At 42.5% G+C, this 15269-nt stretch overlaps 1 protein-coding gene across 6 annotated transcripts in view; it reads right to left on the bottom strand.

Annotated features, from left to right (window-relative positions):
* CLEC16A (C-type lectin domain containing 16A) overlaps positions 1-15269 on the bottom strand; it is a 437038-nt gene that overhangs the window by 363321 nt on the left and 58448 nt on the right. For all 6 annotated transcript variants that reach the window (XM_088466918.1, XM_088466921.1, XM_088466922.1 and 3 more), the window contains exon 6: positions 6537-6660. In XM_088466918.1, coding sequence (XP_088323044.1) covers positions 6537-6660 — 124 coding nt within the window. The remainder of the gene's footprint in view (positions 1-6536; positions 6661-15269) is intronic.

The raw sequence follows: 15269 nt of genomic DNA, 5'->3' as shown, positions 1-15269 counted from the left end.
TAAGCTTAATAATGAATATTGTACATCTCTAGCAAATATTAAACTTTTTTTTAAAATATTTTTTTGTAACAGTTATCTAAAATGGCATTTTTGGGATCTCCATTTTTGTATTTATATAATACTGTAATGCAGATTTTGAAGAATACATTCTCAAAAGACTTTGCACAAGTTTCCTCCCAGGAATTAGCTCCACTTAAACCATAATACAAAACTCACACGCCAGAAGCTTCCCCACATCCTCTGCTACAATCCTTTCCCACTCAACAGCATGGCCTATTAATTTAGCCAAATTACAATCACTTTAATGGATTGTTTCAGAATATGGATTACCCTACCACTCCAATCACTCAAGCACAACAAGCAAGGCTTCAATTAGTACATGAAGAGGCTCCTGTGGGGGCCGATGACCCTGAGGAAGCTGTGAATAATTCATGCAATCCAATTAAGAGGCAGTCATACAATCATTCAGAATGTAAGAGATTAAAGGCATCAGGATTAAGTACTTGTTTATAAAGGAAAAAAATCAACACAGTGGCATGAATGATGCAGACCTGGCCGCAGCCCAGCTTGCTTTAAGATACTTTACATGGGGTTGTCATTGATAAATCCTCGTTTTGCAACTCTGCAATTTTTATAATGTTAATGATCAATCCGGCAGCGCATAAACAACACTACTTGCAATAAAGCGATGAGGGCAGAGAAAAAAAAATAAACATGTAAAGCCAGCATTTTCATAGGCTGTAAAGTGTAAAGCATTTGGTGTTTATGGTTATTTATGCTTGTTTGATGAAACACCCTGAAATAGCACCAGTAAAACCTGCTGTGATGAATTATCCAGCACTGGAGAAAATGATTGCTATTAAATATGGAGGCAATTGTAGGCTGCTATGCTAATAATCCTAAACAGGAATATTAATTGAACATTAAACTATTTCATGAATGTTATATCCTAGACTGTCCAATAACATAGTACGATGATATATTTCCAAATACATTAGATCCTGGCTGGTAGTGTTGGCAGAGCTCCAGGTTTGTGGCACCGCACTTGCTCCAAAAACTAGGCATTTAACTTTCAAAACACCCAACTATTAGTTTATGCGCGCGCGTGTGTGTGTGTGTGTGTGTGTGTGTATGTATGTATATTTTATTACTATTAATATATATATATATATATACACACATATATATATATATATATACACATATATATATATATATATATATACATACATACATACACACACACACACACACACACACACATATATACATAAATACACACACAGTGCTATTTTTGTAGAAAAATAGGATCACGAACCCTTGGGGTAGGGGGGGAAGAAGTAGTGGGGGGAACTGCGGGCAATGTGGGCAGAGCTACCGTGGGGGTGGGGCATCAACTGTTGTGTTGCCAATTTAAAAAAATAAATTGCAAGTAATATAATAATAATTGTATTTATATAGCACTTTTCTCCTAAAGGGCTCAAAGGGATCATTGACAAAATGCAAATAGAAATGACAAAACTCACCCGATTCGCACCCCTCGTGCTTAATTGGATTGCCCCCAAAGAGCTTTACATTTGCCTTTACAGCACAAAATACAAAACAAGCTTAACAAGGGACATTAATGAAAATGCTTGGGTAAATAAGCAAATCTTGAGTCTATTTTTGAAGGATTCTAGTGTGAAGACCTCTCGAACTGGACGTGGAAGAGAGTTCCATAGAGTCGGAGCCACAAAGGTGAAAGCTCGACCCCCAGACGAATTCCAGGAGATTCTAGGTACTGTTATAAGTCCTTCGTCAACTGATCAGAGTAATAGAGCCGGATTGTAAGGAATCAGAAGCTGCTTCAGGTACCTTGGGTCCTGGTCATGTAGGGCTTTGAAAGTCAGTAAGCCAACCTTGAAAACAATTTGCCATCTGACAGGCAGCCAGTGAAGGGAGTAGAGAAATGGGTGTTATGTGGCTGGAACAGTGCTGGTTGGTTAATAGCCTGGCAGCTGCATTTTGTACCATCTGCAAGTGGTGCAATTCTTTTGCTGGGAAACCTAGGTAGAGGGCATTGCAGTAGTCTAGGTGAGATTATATAAATGCATGTATGACTTTAGGCAGATCTCCTGAGGGAATGTACAACTTTAGGCAGAGTTTCTGATGGAATTAAGTGCTTGATTCTGGTTATGTTCACAGATGAAAGAATGAGGATTTGAATGTGGCTGACAGCTGATGTTTAAGTGTCAAACCACTATCCAGGACAACACCAATATTCCACACATGTTCAGTGTTTTGTAGTTCTGAACCTCCAAGCATAAGTCCTGTTGGTTGGCTATGATGTAGCCTTGTTCTGTGACCTATTATAAGGACCTCTGCTTTATCAGGGTTCGGTAGCAGCCAACTGTCACTCATCCACTCCTGGAGCTCAGCTGGGCAGCCATTTAGGGTTGTTATTGGGTCCTTAGTACCAGGAGCAAAGATCAGATACAGTTGTGTATTATCTGCATAGCAGTGGTAGACCAGGCCATGACATCTGATTATTTAGCCCAATGGTAGCATGTATACTGCAAAAAGCATGGGAGATCATATAGAACCCTGTGGTACACCGCATGGAAGTGGCACTGGTGATGAAGAGTTTACTCCAGAAGAAAAGCTCTGTGACCTGCCGGAGAGAAATTATTTGAACCAGCTAAGGATTGTGCCATCTAGTCCACAGAAATTTTTCAGCTGCACAATTAGAATCCCGTGGTCCACAGGATCAAATGCTGCAAAGAGATCCAGAAGGATTAAGATTGAACAATCACCTCTGTCTCTTGCCATCAGAAGAACAACATTAAGAACACATACCAGGGCTGTTTCAGTGTTAGGTCTTGTCCTGAAACCAGACTGAAATGGATCATAAATATTATGGGTAGACATGCGGGTTCCCAGTTGCATTGTCACCACTTTCTTACTGACCTAGAAAAGGAAGGTTTGATACAGGTCTATAGTTGGTCATGCAGTCGGGATCTAAATTAGGTTATTTAAGAAATGGTCTAATTGCTTCCCTTAGTGGTTCTAGAAAAATGCCTCTGCAAAGAGCATTGAACTATTTTTGCAATTACAGAGCCAATCATGTCCATACACCAAATGAGAAGCTTGGTTGAGGAAAGGTCCAGATGACAGGTGGTGCGTCACAACATTTGGATACATTTTAGCAATGTCTTTTGCATCCATTATGTCAAAGCTTTTCCATGAAGTCAGGAGGCTTACCTTGGCAAGCTTGGTAGTTTGGCACTCCTTTGATGGCACTGTGGGGATTCCAGCCCGGATGGAGGATACTTTATCTGCAAAGAATTTTGCAAACTCATTGCATCTTGCCTGGGAGAGGGTTTCACCAAGCTGCAGATTTGCAAAGCATCTCCACTGTACGGATAAGCTGAGCTGGCCTACAGTTTGCTGCCTTGATCAAATTTAAGAAGAAGAAGACCTGTTTTTTTACAGGTGATTGTTGACTGAAATTCTCCAATATGTTTCATTAGTTTTACCTTCAGCGTCTTTCAAGTCTACGACCCCTTTTCTTAGGTTTACTAACACTATTGTCAAACCAAGGGGCCTGACGGTGTGGTATGTGGGGTCGTATACGCACAGGGTCCATAATATCCATTGCAGCTGTCACATCCTTATTATAGTAATGAACTAGGGAACAAGGATCTTCACAGGCCCCCATTAATGAAGAGAGATCCAGGTTTGCTGCAAGAGTCTGGGGAGTCACACCCCTCCTTGGACGATACCTTGTCAAGTGCATGGGGTTGCGACTGAGCAGTGAATTGAATGGTGGTCTGACCACATGACTGGGTTTATATTTAGGTCAGAGACTTATAATCCAATCCGGAACACAGGATCAAGAGTGTGACCACTTATATGTGTAGCAGAAGGAGCGACTTGTTTGAGGCCCAGAGCATTCATTGTGCAAAGGAGGTCTTGGCTAAGGTGTGAGAGTTCATCATCAACCCATGCATTGAAATCCCCAAGGATCAGCCATCTTTGATGCTCCAGAACTAGTCCAGCAACAACATCTGCAAATTCTTGTAGAAATATCTTTCCATCTTCAGTGCGGCGATGCAGAGAAGTACTCTGAATCCTAATCTGTAGAACTCCAAGCAGCGATGCACTCAAATGAGTAATTTCCATTTGGTGGACTATAAGTTCAGTGTTCTCCCCAAGTTACTGTAACCACCTAAGTTCCCTGAAGGCAAGGAACTTAGGTGGTTACAGTGGATAAGAGATTTTCGGCCTTCACTTCCGACGTCTGCCCCATTGAGTTTTTTTGAAATGCCAAGGGATTTAAGAATGGAAGCCTGTGCTGGATTAATAGGAACTACTGCTTGTGGTGGGCGGATTGAAAGTATAAAGCTGGAGGTGTAAAAATACATTAGGACATCAATGAGAGAGCATGAATTACATTTGATGATGAGAGAAGATCAAGCAATTTTAATTTTTTCTCAATTCTGTGTGTGATCCAGAAGTTATAATGGGATTCATGAAAAGTCTAATTTAATTTGGCTATTGCTATGTCCAGTTGCTTCTCTCTTGTACAAAAAGGTATATATTGAACAAGGAGTAACTAAATAAGTCAACTTTCTTTTCAGTTGATAATTTAGAGTCACACAAATTATTCCAGGACAAAGCAGGTTTATGGAAAGGTGTTAGAAGGCACTCCTATTGTGTAGGTGTGAAAATCCAAATGTGAGACTCCTTTTGAAGTGGATATTGCGTGCAAGGGTAAAAATATGTCTCCAGGGAAAAGGATGGGATCCTGTGTTTTAAAATGAACAGACCTCCAGATTTCAGAGGCTGGGGATACTGTATGTTAGATTATTAATGCAAGAAATCAGAGCTATTTGCTGAGCAGAGTGCAGAGCATAATGAAGTCTAAGGGGGGAGCTGGGTGGAGCCAAAGATAGTTTGTTTCCCACAGTACCTTGCTCTGGGGTGTCCTGACAGCGCTAGCATACCGACACTTGTTGTCAGTATGCTAACCCTCTCCCTACCCTGACCCTCCCTCTTTGGTAGCTAACCCTAACATCCCCCCTAGTGTGTAAACCTAACCTTCCCCTCCCCCTAAACCTAACCCTCCCCCAAGTGCCTAACGCTAATCCTACCCCCCCCCCCCACCCCGCTACTTACCTTCGGCATCCCGGCGGACGGGATACCCTCACCGGCAATATCAGTGCCGACATCGCGGCCCCTGGGATACTGACTGTATACTAATTATATAGGGAAAGCCACATCAAGTCACAATAATACATATAGAAGAAAAGCAGGATCCATATTAATATTGAAATAGTCAGATCCACATAAAATACATTGAAAAAGCCAGAACCACATAAAACACAGTAGGTATTATGGTATTACAAGTACCACCCTCCCCTGCTACCTCGCCAACACTACTCCCTGGGGTTGATGTATCAAGCAGTGAAAAGAGTGGAGAAGTTGCCCATAGCTACCAATCAGCTTTGAGGAAGCATTTATCAAGTACATTCTATAAAATGATAAGTAGAAGCTAATTGACTGATATGGCAGCTTCTGCACTGACCCACTTCTCTACTCATTATCACTGCTTAATACATCAACCCCCAAGTTTCTACCTAACCAATAGCTCCATCCTCGGCTCCCCTCTAGCACTACTCCATTGTTCAACCTCACCTGTAGCCCCTTCATCTCCCTACACCATATTTTGTTTTTCATCTAGTTTATCCTCATCTGCTGTTTCTGTACCTTATTCTTGATTTCCCTCCTTCTCTTCATCACTGCTGGATGTCCCTTCACTGCTCACTACTGCTCTTTCTCATCCTACTTCTTTCCTGGTCCCCTGTACCTTCTTCTGTGCTCGCTTTATCAGTTTCTGTGTTGTTCAGGTTAGGATCTGCAAGTCCCTGATCATGCCCCCTCTGCTGAGGATTCCCCACTGCTTTTAACATCAGAGGATCCTATGGCTGCCGGTCCGCAAGCTGTGATTATCTCGTAACCGGCGCCATATTCTAAATTCCGCGTCCACATCGCAGCTGTCTCTTCATGACGGTCACTGGATGGCTGCCAGTCCGTGATTGCAACAAGCTCACAGCCATTGCCAATTCACACAGTTGCCAGGCAGGTTCTGGAACGCCATTCCTGATGACAGCATTTTCAAAAAGAGCTTCAGGAATGGCGTTCCGGACCATCCTGCCTGAAAAAAACATATATACAGCATGTGTGTGTGTGTGTGTGTATATATATATATATATATATATATATATATATATATATATATATTTTACTGTCCATTTATAAGTAACTTTTATATTTGATTGGATTCTTATCTAGATACAAAGACTACTACTACTACTAATATAAATCCTCTACATGTTTTTAAGTATTTGAAGAGAGCGAGATAGGTGTTTATTTCGTGGAACAATATTATATTAAGTTTATTGTAACCTTTACACAGGATTCATTCAGAGCTACGACAAACATTAAAATCCTACTAAAGGTAATTTTTCTATTACAATGAATAGACACATACTTACTCTTCATCTGTCTGAACACACTTATCAAGCTCAATAACGTGGATCCCAATGAACCAAACCAAATTTGAAAAATACGGCACAGCGGTTTTATCTCTAATATAGTGTAGCATTGGCTGGTTGTTAACTAAAAATAAAAACAAAAAAATGGGTTAATAAAAAAAGGGGACATGCTCTTCCACAAAGCACAAATTTTGCATTAATACAAAGGTAAAAGGTCAGCTAAAACACCGAACAAATTAGCACAATGCTTGCGTTACCCATTCCATTAACCTAAAATGGGGTAATGACTAGATGTACTGCATCTGTAAACTCAGCAGTGTTTTAATGAGTATAGCTTATCCCATAAATGTCTAACAATATTTCCTCTTTTATTTGCTTACTCCAATTAAATAAATAATAAAAATTTTTATGGCTGCCTCCGTAAGGAGAAGTCTTGTAAATCTGGCTTAAAGTAAATCTTTAAATAGTGACTAATATCAGCAAGAAGAAGAAACGTTTAAAAAAGCAGTAAGGTATTAGCTATATATAATAAAGGCATGAAGGAACACACATTTGTATGTATATTACGGAAGCACTGAGTTTGTGTTGCACAGTCAATTTAATAGTGTTCTGCTCACCAACATTTATTTTCTTCTCTTCCCTATGGGTATATTTACTAAAAGGCGACTTTTCAAATTTAAAAAACATCAATACTGCAAATGCGAAGCATGCCTGATTTAGCATTTAGTAGTATTGCGGTTAAGTTCTGTCCACAAAAACGCAATCAGTGGCTTTGAAAAGCAGCTGTTTAGTAAATATATCCCCTAGTGTCTAACTGAATATCTTACTTCTACAACCACCCAGGATTCACATACAATTTTATTCCAGCCACTTATAGATGAAGCTAAGCTAAGTAGATTCCATATTGAAAACAAACTCCAACCAGAAGTATGGTTTAAGCAAAAAATGTCCCAAAGCTGCAAGGAGCAAGGTCCAAATGGTCAGATATTCTATATCTGTTTTACTGCGTTGTCTGTCTTGTTATGATTATATGCTCTTAGGTGTGTTTTGCCAGAGATGATTATAAATGTACGTACAAGGCAGAGTAGTCCATTTATAGCATGACTTCTTGTGACAGTGTTCCATCATGGAGTCGATAACAGTGAGTGAAAGAAAAGACAAGCCAGCCAATCCCATTCTGTTCTACAATAGTATCGTTAGACACATCCTTATTTTCCATTATACAAATGAACTCCCTCTTTTAGGACAAATCGCTAATAGCGCTACTTGTGCTGTTCATGTCCCTATACTACATGGAACACTGTCAGGAAGAAGTTATTATTTCGTCAGCACGTATACGGTATTGTTAAGTAAAGCATTTTAAACCTGTCGGCATTATAATGTTATAGATTATCGCAAAACATCATGTTTCACGTTATAATGCTGATATAATTATAATGCTTTAACTAACATTACATCCTTGTCATCATTCCCCCATCAACATACTGACTGTTGACAAAAAGTATGTATTCCTAACTGTCTATCAGACAGGGACAATATCAGCCAATACAGCTGCTGGTAGTGGGACTTATTGGTAGATGGAATCACAGCTGACAGTGAATAAGTATGGCGCCAGATATGTCTCTGCACTCCACTTTTGGCATCTCTCATATGGCTCTGAACACTACGTTTGGCACCACATATGGCTCTGCACATTGGTGATGCTATTGTATATGGCTCTGCATCATTAAACTCTGCAGTAGATATGTATGTGCAGACACCTTAACAAAGTAAACTGGATAGGCTTCAGGTTACCCTCCTTAAAACTTAAAAGAACAAGATTTTCTTTGATATTATGCAGGGCTCGACAAATCTTTGCAAAATCTAGAAGCCAGCTTAAAAGTTTAAGAGCCAGACTATTGTCTGCGAAGGGCAGTTACTGGTGACTAGCACTTATACAGTTGGAAGGGCAGTTACTGTTGACTAGCATTTATACAGATGGAATGGCAGTTAAGGGTGACCAGGATTTATACAGTTGGAAGGGCAGTTACTGGTGACTAGCATTTATACAGTTGGAAGGGCAGTTACTGTTGACTAGCACTTATACAGTTGGAAGGGCAGTTACTGGTGACCAGGATTTATACAGTTGGAAGGGCAGTTACTGTTGACTAGCATTTATACAGTTGGAAGGGCAGTTACTGTTGACTAGCACTTATACAGTTGGAAGGGCAGTTACTGGTGACTAGCAGTTATACAGTTGGAAGGGCAGTTACTGGTGACTAGCACTTATATAGTTGGAAGGGCAGTTACTGGTGACCAGGAGTTATACAGTTGGAAGGGCAGTTACTGGTGACTAGCACTTATACAGTTGGAAGGGCAGTTACTGTTGACTAGCATTTATACAGATGGAATGGCAGTTACTGGTGACCAGGATTTATACAGTTGGAAGGGCAGTTACTGGTGACTAGCATTTATACAGTTGGAAGGGCAGTTACTGTTGACTAGCACTTATACAGTTGGAAGGGCAGTTACTGTTGACTAGCACTTATACAGTTGGAAGGGCAGTTACTGGTGACCAGGATTTATACAGTTGGAAGGGCAGTTACTGGTGACTAGCAGTTATACAGTTGGAAGGGCAGTTACTGGTGACTAGCACTTATATAGTTGGAAGGGCAGTTACTGGTGACCAGGAGTTATACAGTTGGAAGGGCAGTTACTGGTGACTAGCACTTATACAGTTGGAAGGGCAGTTACTAGTGACTAGCACTTATATAGTTGGAAGGGCAGTTACTGGTGACTAGCATTTATACAGTTGGAAGGGCAGTTACTGTTGACTAGCACTTATACAGTTGGAAGGGCAGTTACTGTTGACTAGCAGTTATACAGTTGGAAGGGCAGTTACTGGTGACTAGCACTTATATAGTTGGAAGGGCAGTTACTGGTGACCAGGAGTTATACAGTTGGAAGGGCAGTTACTGGTGACTAGCACTTATACAGTTGGAAGGGCAGTTACTAGTGACTAGCACTTATATAGTTGGAAGGGCAGTTACTGGTGACTAGCACTTATACAGTTGGAAGGGCAGTTACTGGTGACTAGCACTTATACAGTTGGAAGGGCAGTTACTGTTGACTAGCATTTATACAGATGGAATGGCAGTTAAGGGTGACCAGGATTTATACAGTTGGAAGGGCAGTTACTGGTGACTAGCATTTATACAGTTGGAAGGGCAGTTACTGTTGACTAGCACTTATACAGTTGGAAGGGCAGTTACTGTTGACTAGCACTTATACAGTTGGAAGGGCAGTTACTGGTGACCAGGATTTATACAGTTGGAAGGGCAGTTACTGTTGACTAGCATTTATACAGTTGGAAGGGCAGTTACTGTTGACTAGCACTTATACAGTTGGAAGGGCAGTTACTGTTGACTAGCAGTTATACAGTTGGAAGGGCAGTTACTGGTGACTAGCACTTATATAGTTGGAAGGGCAGTTACTGGTGACCAGGAGTTATACAGTTGGAAGGGCAGTTACTGGTGACTAGCACTTATACAGTTGGAAGGGCAGTTACTAGTGACTAGCACTTATATAGTTGGAAGGGCAGTTACTGGTGACTAGCACTTATACAGTTGGAAGGGCAGTTACTGGTGACTAGCACTTATACAGTTGGAAGGGCAGTTACTGTTGACTAGCATTTATACAGATGGAATGGCAGTTAAGGGTGACCAGGATTTATACAGTTGGAAGGGCAGTTACTGGTGACTAGCATTTATACAGTTGGAAGGGCAGTTACTGTTGACTAGCACTTATACAGTTGGAAGGGCAGTTACTGTTGACTAGCACTTATACAGTTGGAAGGGCAGTTACTGGTGACCAGGATTTATACAGTTGGAAGGGCAGTTACTGTTGACTAGCATTTATACAGTTGGAAGGGCAGTTACTGTTGACTAGCACTTATACAGTTGGAAGGGCAGTTACTGGTGACTAGCAGTTATACAGTTGGAAGGGCAGTTACTGGTGACTAGCACTTATATAGTTGGAAGGGCAGTTACTGGTGACCAGGAGTTATACAGTTGGAAGGGCAGTTACTGGTGACTAGCACTTATACAGTTGGAAGGGCAGTTACTGTTGACTAGCATTTATACAGATGGAATGGCAGTTACTGGTGACCAGGATTTATACAGTTGGAAGGGCAGTTACTGGTGACTAGCATTTATACAGTTGGAAGGGCAGTTACTGTTGACTAGCACTTATACAGTTGGAAGGGCAGTTACTGTTGACTAGCACTTATACAGTTGGAAGGGCAGTTACTGGTGACCAGGATTTATACAGTTGGAAGGGCAGTTACTGTTGACTAGCATTTATACAGTTGGAAGGGCAGTTACTGTTGACTAGCACTTATACAGTTGGAAGGGCAGTTACTGTTGACTAGCAGTTATACAGTTGGAAGGGCAGTTACTGGTGACTAGCACTTATATAGTTGGAAGGGCAGTTACTGGTGACCAGGAGTTATACAGTTGGAAGGGCAGTTACTGGTGACTAGCACTTATACAGTTGGAAGGGCAGTTACTAGTGACTAGCACTTATATAGTTGGAAGGGCAGTTACTGGTGACTAGCACTTATACAGTTGGAAGGGCAGTTACTGGTGACTAGCACTTATACAGTTGGAAGGGCAGTTACTGGTGACCAGCACTTATACAGTTGGAAGGGCAGTTACTGGTGACCAGGATTTATACAGTTGGAAGGGCAGTTATTGATGAGGGGGGAGGGGGCAGTTACTGATGGGTGGCACAAATAGAGAACCCCGCATTGATAGCAATACACAGGGTACCTAATAAAATAGTGCCATCCCACCCCACCCCCCCATCCAAAGCAGCAACACCAGCAGTGGAGTTAATGGAAGGCTTCCCCATACCACCATAGAGACATTCCCCTGACAGTTAAGTCAATGCAACAGGCTGAGAAATTTGTAGGGGAACTTCAAGTAACAGCAGGCACTGTAGGAGCCCCGGGACAGGATTGCAGGCTTATCTACCTCACACTGTGGGAGCTGGGAGGGGTATTAGCCACTTACTTTCAAAGCCGGAGTCCTCCTCCGTTGGACTGTCTGCACGTGCTCCCTCTAAAGTTGATCCCGCAGGTGTGAGTCTGAGGAGCTGCGACAGCCCCAGCACCATCCTGCAGCCAGCCAAGTCCTTCAGGTCCTGAGGCCTCTGGCAAAAGACCTCTATCAAGTAGTCCTGTCAGGCCGGGCAGGCTCAGTAGCTGCCGATGGGCAGTGACAGCACAGTGGCTTGGCCTGTGAGTAAGTCAGTCTGTCCGTCCCCCCCTTACACGCTGTCGATGCTGTTGGGAGGTTGGGGCAGCTTCTCCTTTACTACACACATTTACAGGAGTAAGGAGGCAGAGCCACTCTGATTGCATGTGGCGGGTACACACTCCTCATCCTGTGACCATGCATGCCCCGTCTCCTCCTGCAAGCACCTACGGATGAGTGTTTTTTGTTTTGTTTTTTTAGTTAGCTTTATTAGTTTATTTGTAGTGTCCATTTATAAAATCTAGTGGCCAGGACTAAAATCTTGGTCGCCATGGCGACCGGGATGTGTCAAGCCCTGTATTAGTGTTTATTCTAGCACCCAGGACCTGTCAAAACCTCTGCAGTTCCTCTTTCCTGCCTTTAGTGTTGCTCTCTGCTCTGGTGCTTCTAGCACACTCTGGTCTGTATCTCAGCAGTTTGTTGCGTCAGCTAAAAGTGCTAGAAGCACCAGAGACGAGAATGACAGCCCAGGAAGGAAAGAGGAAGAAAGTAGCTATAGGCGCTTAAATGGAGATACAACTTCAACTCCTAATGAATATTTCACCTCACTGTTCAAAATTGGTTGCAAGCCAGTGAGAAGAAACAAATTAAAATAAAAGAACAGCGCTGTGAATGGTGAATCAATTAAATGTACCTATACATTAAAACATTAAATATGATTTTTTAAACACATACACATGTGCAGGCTCGGATTATTTTGGATTATAAATTCTACAAGCGGGTTTATGGCATTAGCCAGTGGGCTTAACATCGAATATTCGCATAGCCGGCGGTTCAAATCCCGACAGCGGCAGCCCGACAAGGGTGAAAATCCCGATCGTCAAAAGGTAAGTATCTCTAACCTAATTCTACCCCCTAACCCTCCCTTAGGGGTGCCTAAACCTAACCTCCCCCCCAAGTGCCTAAACCTAACCCCCCCTTCCCCGCAGCCTAAACCTAACCCCCCCTAACCCGCACCCTAAACCTAAGTCTCCAGGGGGGTTGCCTAACCCTAACCTCCCCCCGGGGGTGCCTAACTCTAACCCCCCCTTCCTCTAGCCTAAACCTAACCCTCCCGGGGTAGGTGCCTAACCCTAAATCCCCGTTGGGAGCCCTAAAACCTAACCCTCCCCGCGCACCTTTCCACGCCCAGCTTACCTTCGTTCGGTATGCCGGGCGTCGGTCTTCCGGCGTATGGATAATGACAGGTGTCGAGTTTTCGACGCCTGTCATTAGTACCACGCCGGGATTACAGAGTCGGGAAGCCGGCAGTCGGCATTTAGACCTCGGCTTCCTGACTACATCCCGGAAAGAGGAACTGCACAGTTTGTAACAGGTGCAGGGTGCTAGAATGAACACTAAAATTAAAAAATCAATAGCCTCAATGACATACGTCCCATAGTCATTTTCACTAACGACAACACAACTGAAACAATACAACTCACCCAACAAATAGTACAAGTATAATAGAATATTGTACAAAATAGAGATGAGCGGTTTGGTCTTGGCTCAGATCTTCCGGCCAAGTATGAATCTCAGAATGAGGGAAAAAGTAATCTTTCCAGAAATCTAGGCTCTCAACAAGAGTCGACATTTTCGGAAAGAATACAATGGCTCAGGGAGGACTATATGCCGCAACTAGTCACTAAGCAGTTTAAATCTTGAGTTTAATAACAGCTATAAGAACATTCTCAATGCATTTTCTATCTCCTCTTTTAGTATCGTACGTTTCCGCACAACACAACTCATCTTCTAATTATTAATAAAGAATTATGACTGCTCTACTGCGTGTCACATATGAAATGTGTGCTTTGCAGCAGATTTTATCAGTTATATAAATGAATGTTTAAGCAGGACTAAGTATGTTTCTTGGCTTAGGCCCTGATTCAGAGCCGGACACTCTGACCAGAGCGCTCGCTCTGAATCAGGGCCCACCTCCATAATTATGGAGCGTCCTCCTGGACGCTCGTATAGCTGTGGGTCACCACCCACAGCATATACGAGCGTGCAGGTTGATGGTCGCAATGGTCTTGACCATCGCGACCATCGCCACTGCGAGCCGAAGCCTGCGGTTGAGTTTCTCAACCGCAAGGCCCGGAGTGATTTTGGCTCTATCAGAGCCAAAATCACTCCCACTGACATCACTAGTGATGTCAGTGGGGCCGGCTTCTGACGGTAGGAGTTCCCTTGGGAACGTCCCCGTCTGGGAGGCACGCCTCCGGCACGCCCACCAAAGGGGGCATGCTGTCAATCAACATCGACAGCACGCCCCCTTTGATCAGACACAACGAGCGAAGGAAAGTCCTTCGCTCGTCGCGTCTCGCGCATGCGCACGACGGAGCTCCCTGTCGTGCGCATGCGCAGTGCACACCATCGACCCACTTGCGAGCGGACAGCCGCTCGCGAGTGGGTCTGAATCAGGCACTTCGTTTCTTAGCTTATTCTGTTAGACACTTGGAATACCAAGTCACTCATTAAAATGTATAAAAGTTCATAGTTCTAATATGGGAATTAGAAGTATAGTATTTAAACAAATATTATAGGATTTGCATGTATTTCTACAAATATTTCAAAGCATATCCGACTCAGGCTGCAGATTACATACAGAACCAGTTTATCAACTCTAAGACCATGTTCAAGTTGGTTTGATCATGTTAAGGTGCCTATCCAGTAGGCGAACTGAAAGTCTAAACGTCTAGCGTTCAGACCTTCAGGTCGCCAAGGTGCAGTGCCCTCACTGAACGTCATTCAGTGAAGGAGCCCGACCTCCTATCTCTGAACATGCCAAACCTGACGAGCGTCGTCAGGTTGACGGGCATGTTCAGTATATAGTCAGAGACGACAAGGAACCAGCGTGCACGAGCATCGCTGGTCCTTGCCGGCTCTCCATTACCCGACTTTGGTTTTGGTCGGATTGTTGACAAAGTCGGTTAATGGATAGGCCCCTTTACAACTTAAATTAATACAGTTTAACTGGTTCTGGTTCGCCATTTGTAATGAAATAAAAAGATTTATAAAATACAAATCTTTAACATGAATGGCAAACTTCAACCACAAACTTGAATTGGAGCCTATTGTGAAATTTAACTGAATTTTCAAATCATATCCATTACTGGATCTATAGGTACTGGCAACAAGGAAGATATAATGGAGACAATTAAATCCCATCCAGGGCAAAATGTAATCGCCTGCAAGTTGCAGCAAGTGCTATACTGCAGTGATTTAACAGCGATATTTAAAGTGGCAGTTTGTTATTGCTTTTGCCTTTAAGAAAAATTGTTGGTCAAAATTTCTGCACTTGCAAGTTATTACAATTTGCATCATGGCCCACTTTTACCATATATAGACTAACAGGGTTAACCCATGTCAACAGATAAATATAAATTATTGTATCAAAGGAGGCTGAAAATATTTATCTTGTTTTATGTCGAGCATGTTTTTTGGTCATTATTTTGAATAC

This window comes from Taudactylus pleione, unplaced genomic scaffold (genome assembly GCF_031769625.1).
Source record: "Taudactylus pleione unplaced genomic scaffold, aTauple2 ptg000066l, whole genome shotgun sequence".
Lineage (NCBI taxonomy): Eukaryota > Metazoa > Chordata > Amphibia > Anura > Myobatrachidae > Taudactylus > Taudactylus pleione.
This window is presented reverse-complemented; position numbering and strand designations above follow the sequence as displayed.